Raw genomic sequence first — 20672 nt, 5'->3', positions numbered from 1 at the left:
CCAACTGCTCCCCGGGCACTGCAGCATAAATGGCTGCCCACTGCTCCGGGTGTGTGTTCACGGTGTGTGTGTGTTCACTGCTGTGTGTGTCACATACTGTATACATTATGGAACAGTAGAATTCTTTCTTCACATACCCCGACTTTTGGAGGTTGGGGTCAGAACACAGGATCAGCCATAATACAGCATTTCAGGAGCAGAGAGGGTTAAGGGCCTTGCTCAAGAGCCAAAAAGTGGCAGCTTGGCAGTGCTGGACCTTGAACCCTGATTCCCCGATCAACAATCCAGAGCTTTTACCAATTGAGCCACCACTGACCCCAGACTTGCCAGAGAAACCATGGTAACAAGCAGAAAACATAAGGAATGTCTACTCATGACCGATGTGGAACAAGCTGACTAAAAAAAAAAAAAAACTTTGGCAACATTCATGCAAGGTTGCAATAAATCAAAGCATTACTACAATTCTGCACTCTACCTTGAATTTTAATAAATCTATAAGCTGGCATGCTGTTTATGCTAACTGCTTTATTTTCCCACAGAGGAAAAAACAACAAAAAAAAACTTTTATTTGTAATGCTGTTCCAGACACTCAGTAAAACTTTGGCCCTTCTCCATCTGCACTATTTCCTGTTCAGTCGACTTTGTGCGTGGCATGCACTTCAGAGCGTGCCGTGGTGGAAGTGGGCGCCCGAGGCGGCTGTATAAATACCGGCTTTATCAGTTTTCCCTGCAGGTCGCTTACTCATGCAGCCGGAGTTTATGCTAGTATAAGCTCTCTTTTTCCACATGATTTAAATCAGAACCCACATAGACACAAATGCACGGCTATTCAGCTCCGGCTCTTGCACTTGTTATACAGGTATTAAAAAAAAGCTCTGCAGGCTTAAAGATGTGTCGTCGTGCCTGTGAGAGCGAGGGATGATGGAGAAAGAGGGAAGAAGGTTAAAGTTGTGAACGAGTTTTGCACTTTTCTGTGGCTGGTTCGGGAAGCGTCAGAGGACTCGATGGATTATGCTTGCAGCTGCTCAGAACCACACACACACACACACACACACACACACACACACACATGCTTCCCCATAATTGCCATCATTTCTTCGTTTGTACAGCTTTTTTTTTTTTTTTTTAATATTATCTTCAATGGTATTGCTTGTACAATTCAACAGCACTAATGATCACATCAATGATAAACAGCAGCATGTAGAATGCAGAGGGAATTACTGTTAACAACAGACCAGAGGAAAAAATAAAGTCAGCCCCCTAATCTCTCTGAAAAAAAATTATTAAAGTGGAACGTATCAGCGAGGTGAAAAATCGTCTTCCTTTTTTTCAAGTCCTCGGTAAAATAATTTCCATCGTTCAGTGGTTACAATTTTTTTCTTTTTATTTGGTGAGGGTGGCGATTTTTTTTTTTGTCTCCCCTCTCATGATTTTAGTGCGGATGAACGAGGTAGCATCAGCACAGTGGCTGTAAAAAGCAGCCATGAAGAAAATCAATTTGTTCCCTGGAATTTGAGGACCCCCCCCCCCCCCCCTTGCCCCAATCAAAGTGACATAGCGCTCTATAAAAGAAACAGGCTGAAACTGATAAAAAAAAAAAAAAAAGATGGCCACTAGGACCTGTGTTCCTCACGCTTTGTTTGGCTTCTTGCCCACAGCAGTCAGAGGAGAACTTCAACCCAAACTGCTCGTTCTGGAGCTACTCCAAGCGCAGTATGACGGGCTTCTGGTCTACGCAGGACTGCCGTCTCCTCGCCACCAACCGAACGCACACCACCTGCTCCTGCACACACCTGACCAACTTTGCTGTGCTCATGGCCCACGTCGACGTCAAGGTAGGAGCCAAAATGCTTTGTTTGCTTACCGGTGTGCTTGTGTAAAGATTTGGTTTGGGACAAAAATGTGGAAGTCATTAGAGAACAAGTGGTTAGATAAGCATTAAAACACTAAACCGTCTAATAGGGGTGTGAACTTTACACTTCCACACGGGATGACAGATGCGTATGAGGACACGACTCTCTAGTATGAATCTCTAATCAGAATCGCGCATCTCATCACTGGATCTGATATGATGCTACAGTACGACACGATACGATACGATACGATACGATACGATACGATACAAAGCAGGAATACAGAATCCTGAAATTCATTTTCCAGATGACGATGATGAGGTAGAGACTATTTTAATTTAAAGGTTATGAGTAAATCATCTTACCAGCTTATTTACATGAATTTAAGAATATTTATCATTTTCAGACACTGTTTTTTTTAGTGCTTAGTGGTTAGCTTATTTGCCCCACATCTGCAGGGTCGGGGGGCGATTCCCACCTCCACCTTATGTGTGTGTGTGTGTGTGTGTGTGTGTGTGTGTGTGTGTGTGTGTGTGTGTGTGTGTGTGTGTGTGTGTGTGTGTGTGTGTGTGTGGAATTTGCATGTTTTTGCCTGAGCTTCAGGGTTTCCTCTGGGTAGTCTGGTTTCCTTCCCCAGTCAAGAAACACATGCTGTATGTTTATTAGCATCTCTAAATTGTTCAGTGTGTACATTAAAGTGTGTGTGGGTGTAAATAAATTGAGATTTTTCATTTCAACTGAATTTCCACTCATAAAAACTCGCATATATATTCTTGATCATTTTTCTTCCTTCCATAAAGTGCTAATAATAATTTGGGTTTAAGCGTAGATGTTAAAAAAGGAGGTTTCTTCGACGGATAGCCAAAGACGCTGGTTAAATTTCTGCTTTTTTTCAAAAATGTCACACAACCATTTCCTCCATATTTATGACTGAATAAGTTCTACTATCTTTAGAAAGTACCTGAGAGAGTGTGAGAGTAAAAAAAAGCAAGCGGTTTTAAATGCAAAGGGCTGTCACAACAAATGCTGCTTTTACAGTTGAACACTATTTACAGTGACATTCTGAGGCTGAATAACCTTTCACTTTAGTAAATACGCTGAAATTTAGAGCAGGAAATAAGCGTGCGAAAAGCCGACACGTTTTTTTTTTTTTTTATTAAGGCTTTTCCAAAAATAGCAGCACAGAACATTGAATTGTTCAATAGTTCTTCCTCTTGGTACTTGAGCAGAAATCAAGTTCCAGACACATGGCATTGTAAAAGTTAGCACGATACCAAAGGGATGACGGTATGATGGCTAACCCTAACCCTAGCCATAACCCTAACCTTAGAGATGTCTGAATTTTATTTATTTATTTATTTATTTATTTATTTATTTATTTATTTTTTCCCAGCTCAATCAGACACTTAATCGTAATTGAACTTGGTACAGGAATCGGCGAAAGCTAAAACATTTAAGATCTTTACACTTCCATATAAGATCTAATTACATGAATTGTATCCAGCTGTCTGTACAGTATACATCATCCGGTCTGTTGGAACATGAAGTTTAATTATTGACTCTTGGTTAGATCACCTCGATGAAGTGGAATGATTTTGACGCAGTAGTTTTGGTGAACCTGCATTAAACATTGTTTGACGGCTATTTTTTTGCTGACGGTAAGAGGTCAGCCGTTCATCTTTTATTTTAAATTTGCAAAATGCTGAGTGGTTCAGCTTGACGCTCACCTACTGAGAGAAACAGACACAGAAGAGAGAGAGAGAGAGAGAGAGAGAGAGAGAGAGAGAGAGAGAGAGAGAGATGAAGCATGGGGCTTGATAATCAGACAGCACGGTACCCATGTGCATTTATTCAAAAAGCCTCATTTCCATATTCTCAAGTGCTTTCTTACCTGGGGATTAGCTCTCTTTTTCTCTGTCCCTCTCTTTCTCTTTGTCATTCCTGTGGCACCGCTAGAGGTGGTCATACGTACCTTTCAAAATTACAGGAAATAAAATGAAAGAAGAGCGTGTGTGTGTGTGTGTGCCCTGCGATGGGTTGGCACTCCGTCCTGTGTGTTTCCTGCCTCGATGCCCGATGACGCCTGAGATAGGCACAGGCTCCCACGTGACCCGAGAAGTTCGGATAAATGGTAGAAAGTGAGTGAATGAATGAATGAAAATGAAAGAAGAGGAATTTTCTGGAAAAAACAAAAACAAATACTAATAATGATAAGAGAAAGAAAGAGAGAGAGAGAGAGAAAAAAAACTGTAAGAAAACAAAGTTTGTTAGATGTAAGACTGAGAGAGATGCACGGATGAAAATGAAACTGCGCTGACACATCTCATGGGAGATCTGTGAGGGGAAAAAGAGATATACAGGGTAAAAAATGAGAATAGGATAGAAGAGAGCTGTGACAGGGTTTTTGATTACATGTTAGAAAAAAGAGGCCTGTGGGCTGCCTTTAAGGCATACGGTACAGTAGAGGAGTGGATACATGTCCTTGCTGGGTTTGGTACATGTTCAGAGAGAGCTGGCTTGGTGACTCAGAGCTGAGAAGGAGGCAGAGGAGCAGGAATCCAGGGCAACCATAGACCAAATCTAAGCTCTCTGATCAGAAGAAGAAGAAGAAGCCGTTATTTTTGTCACATATACATCACAGCACTGTGAAATTCTTTTCTCTGCCTTTTTTTTTTGAGTTTCAGAGCACAGGGACAGCCAAGATACAGCACCCTTTGGAGCAAAGACGGTTAAGGGCCTTGTTCAAGGGTCCAGCAGTGGCAGGTTCGCTGTGCTGGGGCTTGAACCCCAACCTTCCAATCAACAACCCAGTTTTTGCACCATTCACAATTAGTGCAAGAATGGCATTTCTATTAAGGAAATTCAATTGTAGAAAATTCAGGTGATAGTGTGCGTCAACAATATTTGTTTTTTCTAACCATCACATAGCAGCTTTTGAAATGAGTCTGGATCTGCCTTTTCGAAGTGGCTTCCCCTGGCATTGACTCTAATTGGACTACTGATCAGAAGGTTATGAGTTTGATTCCCAGGTCCACCAATCTGCCACTGCTGGGTCCCTGAGCAAGGCCCTTAACCCTGAATTGCTCAGTTGTATAAAGTGAGATGTAAATGTGCACTACTGAAAGGTACTAATCAATACTATTACATTAGACTAATACACAGCCCTGATATGCTGTGAGTGCATTAGAGCAGGGAAAATGTCCAGGACAGGAGTTAGTCCAGGAACCTGCTCTTCAGTAGATAAACCAGTAACTGTAATGCCATTCCCCCACTCCATAACACCGCTGGATCATGGATCAAACCATCAGACGTATATGTTTTGCAGCTCTGCTCTAGACTAAATATAGCTGTGTTGTCTTGTAGATACAATAACAATCCTGTAAACATTTTTAAAAAATGACTGACTTGAATGCTTCATACTCATTAACTAATAAGGATGGTAGGGTGCTTCATGAGAACTGACATAAACCACTTTTATGGCTAAGATTGTCAGTGCCATGTCATTGCCGTCTTCTTCTTCTTCAAGTCGTGGTCTAATGGTTAGAGAGTCTGACTCGTAATCCTAAGGTTGTGGGTTCGAGTCTCGGGCCGGCCACGACTGAGGTGCCCTTGAGCAAGCCACCGAACCCCCCAACTGCTCCCCGGGCGCCGCAGCATAAATGGCTGCCCACTGCTCCGGGTGTGTGTCCACTGCTGTGTGTTCACTGTGTGTGTCCACTGCTGTGTGTTCACTGTGTGTGTTCACTGCTGTGTGTGTGTGTGTGTGTGCACTTTGGATGGGTTAAATGAAGGGAACGAATTCTGAGTATGGGTCACCATACTTAGCCATATGTCACGTCACTTTCACTTTCTTTCGGCTTTTCCCTTCAGGGGTCGCCACAGCGAATCATCTCTCTCCACCTATCCCAATCTTCTGCATCCTCAACACTTGCACCCACTAGCTTCATATCCTCATTAATTACATCCATATACCTCCTCTTCGGCCTTTCTCTTTGCCTCCTGCCTGGCAGCTCCATGTCCAACATTCTCCTACAAATATATACTCACTCCACCCCTTCTGAACATGTCCAAACCATCTTAATCTGGCCTCCCTAACTTTGTCCTCCAAACATCCAACATGATCTGTCCCTCTGATGTACTTTTTAGCTTGCCGTACTTCTGATTTATCACATACTGGACATGATGCATTATAGCCAGCCTAAGGGAGGTTACTGAGAAGAAAATGGCACTTAACGCAGCATTTGGGAAAAAATGCTGTTCATCTAACTACTACACTAGCAGTGAGATGTAAGATCCTATGCCAAGGCACACAGAAGCTGTTTTGGCAGGTCGCAATGACCTAGCACCTTACATATTAAGGTGTTTCTTTTCTTTTTCTTTTTCTTTTTTTTTTCTTATTCAGTCAGTTGTCACGATGATCTAACGTAACACACCTTGCCCTCTCATTTACAGCAAATTAACACCACTCTATTTTGGGGTGAAGAGGCTGATTTCACCAGTCTACAACCCTCATTAGCGCACTCTTTTTCTGACCATCTTGAGATAGATGAGTCTACAAATGGTCGAGTGTCTACAGACGTGGCACATTGACATGCGCCGCCTGGCCACTTACAGACAACGAAACAGCACTCTTACTGCAGGCTGAAAATCAGGGAGATGGAGCCGCACTTCCTACTAAAGCACATGCCCTAAATTTGATACCATTAGGAATTCAGCTTATGAAAAAAAAAAAAAAAAAGAAAGCAACATCTCCCTCGTGTCTCTGTAATATTCAAATGAATGATGTTGTCTCTGAAATGTATGAAAAGGGGGGAAAATGTGTAAGGGGAGGTTGTTTGGGGGGACGGCCTTGAGACCGATGTGAACTGTATTATTAAAACACAGCACAATTTTAATGGACTTTATTATCATAAGACCTTATTCCAAATCGTCTCTTTGTGGTGGGTTTGTTGTCTACCTTTGTTTTGCTTGTTAATTGCTTTGCCATTGTAATTTTATCATTTGACATTGACAATTGTTGTCAGGAGCCAATTACTGAGAGAGAGTGAAAAATGAACATGAATTTTTCAGTAGAACATTTTCAGTCCTTTGCTTCAGATTGGTGAGCATCTGCCACGACTGGCTCACTGGCTGTGCTGAGAATATAACACACTACCCACATAATATATTTGACGAACAGGGTAAATGGAGGATATGGCATGCTATTTTGAAGGGATCAGAATGAAAACCCTGATAACCACTAAATAACGTAAACTAAAATCAATTGAAGGAATAAATTTACTTAAATTAGTGAAGGATCTCAGCCATCTCAACAATTTACTTTTCCCCTCCCTTGAGGTCAGTGAAGCACTTCCGCTAACTGAAGGCTAACTGAAGGCTAACTGAAGGCAGTTAGTGGTAGCTCCACTGGTTAAGGCTCTGGGTTGTTGATCGGAGGATCGGGGTTCAAGTCACAGTCAAGCTGCTGGGCCCTTGAGCAAGGCCCTCAACCCTCCCTGCTCCTGGGGCGCTGTATCATAGCTGCCCCTGCACTCTGACCCCAATCTCCTCAGTTGGGGTATGTGAAGAAAAGAATTCCACTGTGCTGTAATGTATATGTGGCGATAATAAAGGCTTCTATGCCCCGTTCTATAATGTTCTAAACAGAGAGAATGAGGAGGAGCTTCAGTCAAAAATGGCCCTCAAACAGCACAATGCATGAACCTGAACGTTTCAGGACTCGTCATCTCAGCACACACTACAATTAACATGCTATTTTGCAGAATCGATTTTGCACAATTTTTTGCAAGTGCTTTTAAGTTTCTATCGATGAATACATTAACGCCGGTTCACTAGATTTCACACAGACTTAGGATACCATCAACCTAAAACTCTGTTCATGTATAAACTCTGTGTATTTACATGAACAAACAGGGGAAAGGGTGCTAGTTAAAATATTTCAGGAAGAGGTAGATCTTCATCCATTATTTGAAGAGTGACTCATCTAACGTTCATTCCACCACCTCGGTGCCAGGACAGAAATGTGTCTTAATGTATCTTTGAGCCTCTTACCCTGAGAGATGGTGGGACCAGTCGATGGTAGGACTAGTAATAAATGCTAACTTGTATGTGGAGAAAACAAAACCTGGTGATGCTGTTGGTGATTTACAAGAAAAAATAATAACTGTGAATTACATCATGTCTGATGTAAGGGTAAAATAAAAACAGTATGTAAATGAGCTTTGGGTTTGTTCTATTTGCCTCACACGTCCATTATAATGCTAGGTTGAAAGACAATACGTATGTTTTATTTATAAGGTAGGTGTGAATTCAAACCTTTTCACAGTCTGTGTTAAAATATTACCGGCATGGGCGGTATGGACGTGCTGCGAATGTCTTGGTAATCTTTTTAGGAAACGCTTTTGATCTTTTTTTTTCGAATCGTTCAATTACAACAATGGTGGAAACGGATTTGAGTAAATATGATGCCTGCTTTGCGGTCGTACTGATTTGCGCACCAACTGTACATTTCTTAAGGCAAACCTTTAAACCCTGCTAGTTAACCAGAATTATGAATAACACTATTATTATTAAGTAGTTGTAGAAATAAGGCACCATTTTTTTGTTTGTTGTTCTGTTTTTCGAGCGTTATTAATGTCGCACTCGCTTACATATGTGCTGTATGTAACATATGGAAAAAAATTTGCAAGATATAACAACATAGAAGATATAAAGTATAGAAGATATAAAAATTACAGACAGAGAGAAGGATAAGAGCGGATGAGTTCTTTAATTTTTCTTATGACGTCTCTATATTTTCAAGCAGAATGTGTGAAAGTCTCATCCATCACACAGGACACAAGAGCAGTAGTCGCTTTACAGATGATCGTGAGCAAGACAAAACAACAGACTGGAAGTGTGTGTGTGTGTGTTTATGTGCATGCACATGTGGAGTGATTGCTAAGGACCATCAGCATGTGCTGAACTGATTAGACTCTGAGTAGCCATACAGGCTCGCTGTGACATTGTCAAATCAGCACAAGGACGAAGGCCCTGTACTTCACCACCCACTCCAGCACCATTCATTTCTGTTTGCAGCCCAAGTGGACCGTAGCGACATGCAGCTGTACACGAATGTCATGTTAGAGTGAGAACCCAACGTGTTACACCCTTGTGGCACAGGGGAGTAAAATAACCTCCCTATAGAAAAGGATTGTAATTACTGTGATTCAAAGATCACACTAAAAAGGCAGAGGAGATGTAAGTGGAGAGGAACAGTTATACTGTAGGTGAGGTATTGGAACAGAAACAAATAATTATTAATAAAAAAAAAAAAAAGAAAAAGTTAAGAGTGCATTCAAGGGGCGAAAATCAATCAGAAAGGTTCAATTTACAGGACCTGGGTTTAATTTCATTAACAGTTTTTTTTTCATCATACACAACTCCACCGGAATATTCCACCGGAATCTATCCGAATTTCCTAAATTCAGCTGAAAAAAAAACAAAAAAACAATGGCAATATGGTTCCCAACATCAAACCATCCATAATCCTGTGTTAAACCCATGACAATTTTTCCGAATGTATTTGCAAGGGGTTCTCTAATACAGATATAATCAACCACAGGTGGTGTGATGAAAGCCAAGCTAAAGTTGATTATTTTCCAATAACAGCACGTTCTGAAATGCCTTATTCTTCTTACGTTACAGTAATCCGTGGCATAAAACATAGCTTTTTTTTAGTTATTAAAAACAAAAGACATGTCGTACATTTTATCTGGTTATATCGATGTCCTATGTTGTGGAATGCCCAAAGAACAAGTGATCTCTTACGCTGGAACGGATATAAAGCCACAGCTTGTTCCGCTAGATAAAGACTAAGCTAAAGACTTTACAGTGTTTGAAAATTATTGGTGACAGCGTTATCTAGCGACACTGGAGACTATGTATCTCTGACACTGGAGACGCCTTCAAATCCTTAAGTTAAGCAAACATTCCCCTATCTATGAGATGTTATTACAGAAACAAATACATTTAAATAAACCTGCGATTTTTAGAGCTACTTAGTGCAGTATTTAAGTATTAATTATACGGTGGCTTTGTGGTTAGCACGTTCGCCTCTCACCTCCAGGTATGGGGGTTCGATTCCCGCCTCCGCCTTGTGTGGAGTTTGCATGTTCTCCCCGTGCCTCGGGGGTTTCCTCCGGGTACTCCGGTTTCCTCCCCCGGTCCAAAGACATGCATGGTAGGTTGATTGGCATCTCTGGAAAATTGTCAGTAGTGTGTGAGTGAATGAGAGTGTGTGTGTGTGTGCCCTGCGATGGGTTGGCACTCCGTCCAGGGTGTATCCTGCCTCGATGCCCGATGACGCCTGAGATAGACACAGGGTCCTGAGAAGTTCAGATAAAGCAGTAGAAAATGAATTAAGTATTAATTTTCCTAAATATAAATATATACATACAGAAAACAAGCACATTCTACAAGTAGACTGTTTTTTAACATGAATTTACTGTAGGTACAACACCGTATTTCTATATCTACTCTTAATTATCTACATTTATAACCTCAGCCCGCATAAATATATATAATTGAATACGTGTCGACTGTTTGCAGTAAATATAGACCTTCAGCTCGTGCACTCTATATAATTAATCTAATCTTTGTCCAACCTGCAAACGACAGGAAAGTCAAAACTTTTACAAATCATTTCCAGCACAATAGTTAGTCTGTAATCTAGTTTTGCAGAGCCGTTACTGCACTATAATAGCTATTGTATATTACAATATAGTAAGTAGTGAATAAAGATCAAGACTTCCAGTATGGCAAGAAATTGGTACAGTACAGTATAAGTACAGTATAGTGACATCATCTGCTAACACTGTGTATAATACAGTATGTGTATCTGTGCGTTATGACCCTTTTTGTTCTGAGAGTGTGAGCTTTACTCATCCATCTGTTTATATTGCAGTACATATGCTATGTGTGTGCGGGGGGGGGGTGCCTTTGTGCACTTAATATAGAAGCATATGTAGCTTTTCTGTAATGTACACACACACACACACACACACACACACACACACACACACACACACGGAGTGTGATATAGAGGAGAAATACAGCACTGGGCGAATTGGACCTGAGAGAGAAATTTATCTCATGTTCCCTCTCTCTCTCTGTCTCGCAGGACCGGAGAATAAATGTGTGCCACGGCCAAAAACAACAAAATCTCTTTTAAAAAAGTTCACTCACTGACTGCAGCTGTGACATTTACTATTTTCTTTTCTACAACTCTCTCTCTCTCTCTCTCTCTCTCTCTCTCTCTCTCTCTCTCTCTCTCTCTCTCTCTCTCTCTCTCTCACACACACACACACACACACACACACACACACACACACACACACACACACACACACACACCCATGCCGATGTGATATCAGTGTTCTGTTTCTTCTGCTCATTAATATTTATGAATAGTATTAGGGAATGGAGGGAGTAGGGGGGTTTCTGGGTTCAACACTAAGACAGGGTTCATGCTGTCCCCAACGATTTGTCATGTACGCTCCGATATCAGTCATGCACTTCCTGTCTGTGTGTCTGTGCGAGTTCTGTCCGCTGGGACTGTACACAGCGGAGTCTAGAGGGAAATCAGACATTGTGTTGCTGCCCACTGAATCTATGAGTTGTTTCATAAATCACCTGCTTTGTACTGTACCTCAATGTCTAATTGCATAAAAAAATAAAATAAAATACAATAAAATTAAAAAAAAAAAAATCCCCACAGAGAGAAACTGTGTGAAAAAAAAAAATTGAAGCCTGCAGCCTATTAAATTGAAATATAATAACAATTTTATTTAATTATCTTTAAATTAAATAAAAAAAAGAATAAATATTAAAATTTAATTATTTTGTTTTTTTTAGATATACTTTAGATTTTTAAAAATTGTATCTCTTCTTGCCATGTTGTGAATACAGTATATAGCTATAACTATATATATCTAAGACAGGTACAGGTGCTATCCTTCCTTGGTGTCTCTATAAGTGATGCTAAAGTAAGTGGCCATGTGCAGTGTTGTGCAGCATTATTACAGTCAATTTGTGTGTCTCATTCAGGAGACGAACAGCCTGCAGGTCTTAAATTAGCTGCGTAAATCATTTTGCATTTGACTCTGTATGCTGTATTCTCTATCTTGGGACTATAATGGGTTTTTTTAAGCATGTGGGTATAATGGATTGAGACAGGAAAACATTAGATAATAAACTTAATAGGTTGGTATTCGCATAATTTCAGGATATGGTGTCAGATCCTCTAGCCTTTACGTTCTTGAAGGACTGATTCACTTTGTGGTCGGTAATTCTTTAAGAAAGGTGTGTTCTTGTTGTACTAGTTGGGTAGTTCCTATATATATGGCTATGCAGAAACACTCTACACCTGATGAGAGTATGTGCGCTATGGTCCATGGTTCAGAGGTACATGGACAACTAGACAGTTATCTAGAATATCTTTGCATGCTGTAGTTTTAAGATTTCCCTCCACTGGAAGTGTCATCGTGTCAACAGTGCCGTCCAAACGATTCCCTGGATACATCCGTCCTAAGGATTGGTACACATGTCTCTGAGAATGTACCATAGGTCATTGTATTCTGTATAGATTTCGTACACACTTCAGTTGACTGTGTACTATGTGACAGATAAATAAAATGAAAAAAACAAACAACCATGAACATAAGGTATAAGGTGCATGTAATTTATGTGTGTGTGTGTGTGTGTGTGTGTGTGTGTGTGTGTGTGTGTGTGTTTCAGTCAGTTACTGCTATACTCTGATGGAGGATGAAGTTATTAAATGAAAAGAAACGAAAAAAATAAAAAAAACAACACTCATACTAATAATAATAAGAAGAACAACAACAACATTATTATTATTATTATTATTATTATTATTATTATTATTAGTATTATTATTATTATTATTATTATTATTGTTATTATTATTAATAATAATAATAATAATAATAATAATAATAATAATAATAATAATAATAATAATAATAATAATAATGGTGTCATTATTATTATTATTATTATTATTATTATTATTATTATTATTATTATTATTATTACTATTATTGTTGTTGTTGTGATTATTATTGTTATTATTAGCATTAGCATTCAATTAGTTGTATAACTACTGTAGCATTTTATTAGCATTAAGCTTTGGGTTTTTTCACACAGACAAAAAAAGATTTAATTAGAGCTTTTGAAAGCAGTGCCTTCCTTGTTTCTGTAAGTGCAGCCACAAGTCCAACTAAATGTCAAAAGAACAATCCGAATGTCCAAAACTTATTTAATTAGTCCAGCGAGTGTTAGTCTGGTTTTGATACTTTAATTGGACTATGTATGACCTCAGACTGGACAGCTTACAGCTTAGAGGACAGCGTAAACTAACCTTCGACTAATACAGCTGTAAGCAGTAAACACAGCTTAGCCAGAATGACGGTATTCTCCTTGCTTATAAAAAGGGCAGATACATATTTGGAGTCTTGTTGCAATCGGGATTATTAATAATGTCCAGGGAAGGAAACTATGCGATGGTAAAACACAGAGGCTGTTAAAGGGAAAGACGTTATTTTAGTAGACATGAACGAGCCACAGCGGTGCACTTCACACACGGCCACACGGGAGCAATAAAAGAAGAGCATTGCCATTACAAACTCTTCAAAATGAGCGTGTTTGGAGCTTTTGCAATTTGTTACAGATGTAGATTGCGTCACTTATGTCTCTCTCTCTCTCTCTCTCTCTCTCTCTCTCTCTCTCTCTCTCTCTCTCTCTCTCTCTCTCTCTCTCTTTCAGAGTGCAGAGCCGGTGCATGACCTGTTGCTGAATATGATCACATGGGTGGGCATCCTGCTGTCGCTCGTGTGCCTGCTCATCTGCATCTTTACCTTCTGCTTCTTCCGAGGCCTGCAGAGCGACCGCAACACCATCCACAAGAACTTGTGCATTTCGCTCTTCATCGCTGAGACGCTCTTTCTGACAGGCATCAACCGTACCGACCAGCCTGTAAGACACACACACACACACACACACACACACACACACACACACACACACACACACACACACACACACACACACACACACACACATGCTGCAATGATCTAGTTTTCATTCCACAAACAGAACTACAATTAAACCTGAATGTTGGAGCTTTTCAGAAACTGATCCTTCACACACTGGTGACCATCAGCTAATGTCACCTTCTGTTTCTCACCGGAGCAGAATGTGCATCTGTGCTCGTTGACTAGAACATTGCAGTGCCTCAGTTATTGTTTATTCTGTTGTGTTGTTTCAGCCTGCTGCTGGAGCTGCTCATGTATTGAGCTTTAAGGGACTTACCTTAGGATTTCTGTGGGGTATTAATTTATACACCTTTATATGGAAACTGGATCTATCTATCTATCTATCTATCTATCTATCTATCTATCTATCTATCTATCTATCTATCTATCTATCTATCTATCTATCTATCTATCTATCTATCTATCTATCTATCTATCTATCTAGTCTATATTTCTATCTTTCATTCTTTCTTTCTTTCTTTCTTTCTTTCTTTCTTTCTTTCTTTCTTTCTGTACATGTCTATCTATCTATCTATCTATCTATCTATCTATCTATCTATCTATCTATCTATCTATCTATCTATCTATCTATCTATCTATCTATCTATCTATCTATCTGTCTGTCTGTCTGTCTATATTTCTATCTTTCTTTCTTTCTTTCTTTCTTTCTTTCTTTCTTTCTTTCTTTCTTTCTTCCTTTCTTTCTTTCTTTCTTTCTTTCTTTCTTTCTTTCTGTACATGTCTATCTATCTATCTATCTATCTATCTATCTATCTATCTATCTATCTATCTATCTGTCTGTCTGTCTGTCTGTCTGTCTGTCTGTCTATATTTCTATCTTTCATTCATTCTTTTGTTTGTCTTCATTTGTCTTTCTTTCTTTCTTTCTTTCTTTCTTTCTTTCTTTCTTTCTTTCTTTCTTTCTTTCTTTCTTTCTTTCTTTCTTTCTTTCGTTCATGTCCAAAACTCTGAGACCACTGGAGAAAATACTACACCTTTTTCTATTCTTTTCTATAATTTCCATGACAAATTATATCACGGACACCAACTTGAAGAAAATAAAGCATCCATGCATCCATCCATCCATCCATCCATCCATCCATCCATCCATCCATCCATCCATCCATCCATCTATCCATCCTTTTCTATACCATTTATCTTACACAGGGTTGAAGGGAACCTGCAGTCTATCCAGTGGGACTTGGGGCACAATATTTATATAAATTTCAGATTCTTAGAACTGAGCATTTCTCTTGTTTGCTGTGATGATACTTTGTGCTCAAGCCGCCATGGATTCCACAACATGCTTCACATGGGTCTGAACACATGTCATTTTTGTGTTTTAAATATTTTAAAATTCTAAAACCGATTAAAATATTATATGAAAATAATATAAGCACTGGAGATGCTCTGCCTGTTCCTACCGGTGTGCATGTCTCCATGTTAATGGATGAAGGATAAATGCTCTTTTAAAAACCTTTCTTAACTTAAAATTTCAACACATTTCACCAAAATTAGACTCTTTGAATTGAGTAAGAGAAATGAAAAAAACACACACACACAAAAAAAACCACACCAGACACTAATACCGTTTCTCTTCCTTTCTCTAACTCAAAAAAAAATTGAAAATCACCCGCTGTTTCTTCTGCTTTGGCAGCCTATGTGGAAGGAGGTGATTCAGAGCGAGGGATTTGGTGTTCAGGTTGCTCAGCTCAGCGGAGGACTGAACAGCTGATTTCTGAATGTCACCAGAGTCTCCTCGTGCCACAGAGCTAATTTGCTTGCGAGAGCTTCTGGAGCGTAAGGGCCATCATGTCTGTAGTGCACGGAAAAGATGGTTGATAGGGGTTGTAGAGGTGACATGGAACGTGTGAATGGAATTTGAATGGTAACAGCGAAGAGCAGGCAAGCCTTTTGCATGAATTCTCTTCTAAATCGATACTTATTTAACGCTTAATTGGAGTTTATCTGGGTAGAACGTTGGATAATAGACGTTGTCGCAAAGCAGCTTCACCGAAAAAGAAAAAAAACAGAACAGATCCTTCATGAGAATGTGATGAAGCGTTATGAGATATGTAGCTTTCGAATAACTTCGAATAAAGCTCTCAAACACCTTCGAACAAGACGTCTGTCTTTATATTAACTGTGCATCTTAACCAATGTAATATTTTATGAAAGTTAGTCTAAGGTAAGATTAAAGAGCAAATCAAAACTATCCACTGTGTGCTTTAACTTTATAACATCTATCAGTTTGCTTAAAAAAAACCTAAGCGAGAATACAACATCGGTCTGTTTATATATATATATTTTTTAGTTTAGTTATAATTCACATTGGAAACTTGATGGGAGGTTTTAGGTTAATTAATACCTTCCAGTCATCCTTCCATCCTGTTTATGCTACACAGGTTTACAGGGAACCTGAGATTTACCTCCAGGGGACTTAGAGCACAAGGCGAGGGACACCACGCATTGGGTGCCAATTTATGACGGGGCACAATTACACACACACACACGCACACACACACACACTACAGACAAGTTAGAGATGGCAATCAGCCTACAATGCACGTCTTTGGACTAGAGGATGAAACCAGAATACCCAGAGGAAGCCCCCAAAACACACACAGGGTGGAGGCAGGAACTGGAGGTGTGACACAAATGTGCTGATCACTAATATGTAATACGTTTCAATACTATGAATGAAAAAAAGAAAAGTCTTCGCTTGTGTTAGCTGAATGAATTGGATATTAATGGCTTTGAAATGAGAAATTCCATTCTTGAATGTTTAAGAAAGCAGACAAGGGGCTCATTGGACGTTTCACAGCTCTAACATCCAAAAGATGGATGGAAGGATACTGTAGGTGGATGGATGGATGGATGGATGGATGTTTGACAGTCATTGTTCAACAAGTTATCTCATAGTTCCGCTTTTATCATCCTCACTCTTTCTCCAAGTGTGTATCAGATTCCTAACAAGACTCATCAGCAATTCATTCACTAACCTTACAGGCTGAAATTGCTAAGAAATCCTCCAGGCACTGAGCATCATCTCAACACACCAGCGAGGTGAAGGGTTAAACACTACAGGTCAGGGTTAATGGTTAATCCCTTGGGGGATCAATCTCATTATCAACCCTGTCGGGGAAGAGCGGGTGGGGGGTATTTGCCTCCCTGACAGAGGCGTTCATCTCTCAGTCTGAGACTGACCTTCATCTCTTCATCATCTCTTGAGCCTTATTTATGTTTTGCCATTTATGCAAAGAACTGCTTAATCACTTAATCAGTTGTTCCAGCACACACACTCACGCCATTGACTTTGGAGCTCCTTATGTGATGACGATACTCGCTGTGAAAAAATGTGTCATGGCACATCAGTTCAGCAAATCTGTGCAGAAAAGAAACTGTTGGGACTTTTTAATATCGTCAAATCTTCTGTATTCCAAACAATGCTCTACGATTTATTTATTTATTTATTTATTTATTTATTTATTTATTTATTTATTTATTTTTTTCCACCTCCAAAAGCCATATGGCTTATGCTGATGACAGCATGTGAGGATGTGAGGATGTGGCCTATTTATAGGCATCATGGAATCATACTGTAGAAAAGAGCTTCCACAACCATGACTAGCACAACCAACCGAATCCATCATAGTACAAATGATCTAATTCCTTTCCTCTTCCTTTATTTGTACACTTGAGAGGAAACGATAGAAGCGGTAAATGGAAGAAGCACTATGGAACTATTCTCTTCTGTCCCTCTGTCAATTATCTGCCAAGTGTGAGATCAAAATGAGCGAGCCCGCCGTCCATCACTTCATCTTTCGTCTGCTGTTACCGGGAATGTTTTTGTTCTGTCCACTGGGTCTGTGACGATACGGTGGCGGCCATCTCGGATGGTTTTATTATTGTAACAAAACAAATAGTCACAAAGCAGCTTACAGAATATAGATTATAGAGTATATTCTATAGATACAGATTTTGGAAACATCCCATGGTTAAAGTTATTGAGATCATATTTTCACTGGTAGCTTCATGTCGATATTAAAGCTCATGATTGTATATGTATAATGATATACTGTGTACTGCACAGATGCACGTGATTGGTTAATTGGATGTTTGCATGATGTTCAGGAACATACGTTTTCCTAATAAACTGGATGCGGATTTTATATATGTATTTAAGTGTGTGTGTGTGTGTGTGTGTGTGTGTGTGTGTGTGTGTGTAAGTGTCATCACAGAGAATAATAACCTGTGCAAAGGTGGCACACAGGGTGTAATTGTTCCTGTAATAGAAGAGTGTCATGTTTGATGAATGAGCTCTAAACTTCATAGTTTTAATTTAATTACCGATACAAGAGGAGATGGACATCATCCATCAATGTCCACTTAATCTGAAGGCTTTTGGATTTACAACGCACGTGTGTGTGTTTCTTAGTTCTTATTCACTGCCACCGATAATCAGTTCCGCTCACTTCCCGTGCACCTTGTTTTTTTTTGCAGATCGTCTGTGCCGTGTTTGCAGCTCTGCTGCATTTCTTCTTCCTGGCAGCGTTCACGTGGATGTTTCTGGAAGGCGTACAGCTCTACATCATGCTGGTGGAGGTCTTTGAGAGCGAGCATTCCCGCAAGCGCTACTTCTACCTGGCGGGATACGGCATCCCGGCTCTTGTCGTGGCCGTTTCTGCTGCCGTGGACTACAGGAGCTACGGAACAGAGAGAGTGTGAGTAGCACATGCAGATGCTGAGACACACACACACACACACACACACACACATATGGTGTTCTTTTCTCTAGTAGGAAAAGATTTTTGATCTCTGATTTTGCTGAGTTCAACAATTCTGTGTGAATTCTTGTGTACAGAACCAGACAGCTGTAACACATGTGCTTGAGACAAGTATTGCTTTATATGTAATGTAATACTTGTCTGTAAGTATACAAGTTATTATACCGCCTCCGATGTTTACGTCGGATATTACACACTAAATCAACAAGCGTATTGTACGACAAATCCAGCTCTTATGTGTATTCAAAAGAATCTGTTCATATTCACTCACACGTTACTAGACTATTCCTAGAGTTCGATACACTCGGCTTAAGGTGCGAAATTAGTCACGCTGCCTTTTTAACATTTTTTCTTTTCACCTAAGGTTCAAGGACAAAGAGAGACAGAGTGTGTGAAAGAGAGAGAGATAGATAGAATGCAAAGATGACATTAAATATTCCCTCTGTAGCCTGGAGAAACAGTGCATTCAACATAACTCATAACAACTGCTTAGCCAGGCTTTGAAGACAAAATACAGCTGGAAATCAAGTAGAATATGTGTTTGTGTGTGTGTGTGTGTGTGTGTGTGTGTGTGTGTGTGTGTGTGTGTGTGTGTGTGTGTGTGTGTGTGTGTGTATAGTATATAGGATGCATGTAATGCACTTTGATCTTCAGTCCTTTGTTTCTTCTTCCTCCTTTGTTTTCACGTTTACTTAATTCTTTAGAGGGGAAAAAACACATTTGGGCGTGGCCTTGTATTAAAATGAGCTTGATTGATTGACAGCAAAGTGTTACAACTCAGCATCATGACATCACAAGAAGTGAACATGGCTTTCTTTTATTTTTTTTTTTAAATATAGTTAACATGCTAGTTTTGATACTTTCTATATTTCGCTATTTCTAAGCATTGTTCTTTCGTTTAGAATTTCTCAGTAGTTTCTGTTTATTTTTGTCTAATTTCAGTTAAATTTTATTTCTATAGAACCTCCCTAAAACAGCTTTTCAGAAATATATCTGTTCAGGATATGAATTATAAATGATGATAAATAATAAATTTATCTCTAATGAGAAAGCCGGAGGTGACGGTGGTGAGGAAAATCTCCTTGAGATGATATGAGAAGGAAACCTTCAGAGGATGACACTGGATAGTGTGAACATAAATCATTTCCTTCTATAACTGTGTACTATATGGGCAGGTAATATAGATCCATTCAGCTTGTGGTGTAGCTGAGAAATTCGGAAATAATCTGCAATTAAAATTCCCCCGTGGTGGAAAATGTGTTGTTAGGTACGATATAGTTAACATGCTAACATGTTAACATGTTTTGTTACTTTCTATAGATAGCTATTTCTTAGCAGTCTTCTTTCGCCTAGAAGTTTGCTTTCTGTTTACTTTTTGTCTAACTTGTTGATTACAAACAATGAGTACAGTGGAAGAAAGAGCTGACACTGGAGACTCCTTCCATGAACGTTAAATAAATATTTTAGAGAAACTTCACCATAACGATGCTTCGTATTGTTAAATACCAGCGTGTTTTTTTGTCTGTTTGTCATTAGATTTAGATTAAATGTGGAGCATCTGCCCTACATGTCTATAGGAATTAGTTGTTAGTATAGAAACAATAGTAATTTTGAAGGATAGAACATCAACATAAACCCGTGATTTGTCTTTAGCTGAACCTATTCTACGAGTATCTGTTGGAGAAAATGAATCATCATTGTAATTATCTTTGTGCCAAACAATCACTATAGCATCTAGTAGATTTATTTAGTTATTTATTTGTTTTTTTATATATATATATATATATATATATATATATATATATATATATATATATATTTCTATGTATGGTGGGTGGGGCTGTAAAAAAAGGTGCTTTTGTTGTTAAACCGAAGTTTAACAGATTGAGCGAATCACAATGTGAAAGAAGTTAATGTCTGCACTGAAGCCGCGATTTCTA

At 39.3% G+C, this 20672-nt stretch overlaps 1 protein-coding gene across 28 annotated transcripts in view; it reads left to right on the top strand.

The window, feature by feature from the left end:
- LOC113635441 (adhesion G protein-coupled receptor L3) overlaps positions 1 to 20672 on the top strand; it is a 280133-nt gene that overhangs the window by 230265 nt on the left and 29196 nt on the right. For 18 of the 28 annotated variants that reach the window (XM_047816308.1, XM_047816325.1, XM_047816311.1 and 15 more), the window contains 3 exons: positions 1659 to 1835; positions 13677 to 13886; positions 18449 to 18669. In XM_047816308.1, the coding sequence (XP_047672264.1) occupies positions 1659 to 1835; positions 13677 to 13886; positions 18449 to 18669 (608 nt within the window). The remainder of the gene's footprint in view (positions 1 to 1658; positions 1836 to 13676; positions 13887 to 18448; positions 18670 to 20672) is intronic. The other 10 variants (XM_047816329.1, XM_047816330.1, XM_047816328.1 and 7 more) reach the window with 1 other exon arrangement.

Source organism: Tachysurus fulvidraco, chromosome 7, assembly GCF_022655615.1.
Source record: "Tachysurus fulvidraco isolate hzauxx_2018 chromosome 7, HZAU_PFXX_2.0, whole genome shotgun sequence".
Taxonomy (NCBI): Eukaryota; Metazoa; Chordata; class Actinopteri; order Siluriformes; family Bagridae; genus Tachysurus; species Tachysurus fulvidraco.
The sequence above is the reverse complement of the archived record's forward strand: the minus strand, read 5'-3'. Positions and strand labels throughout refer to the sequence as shown.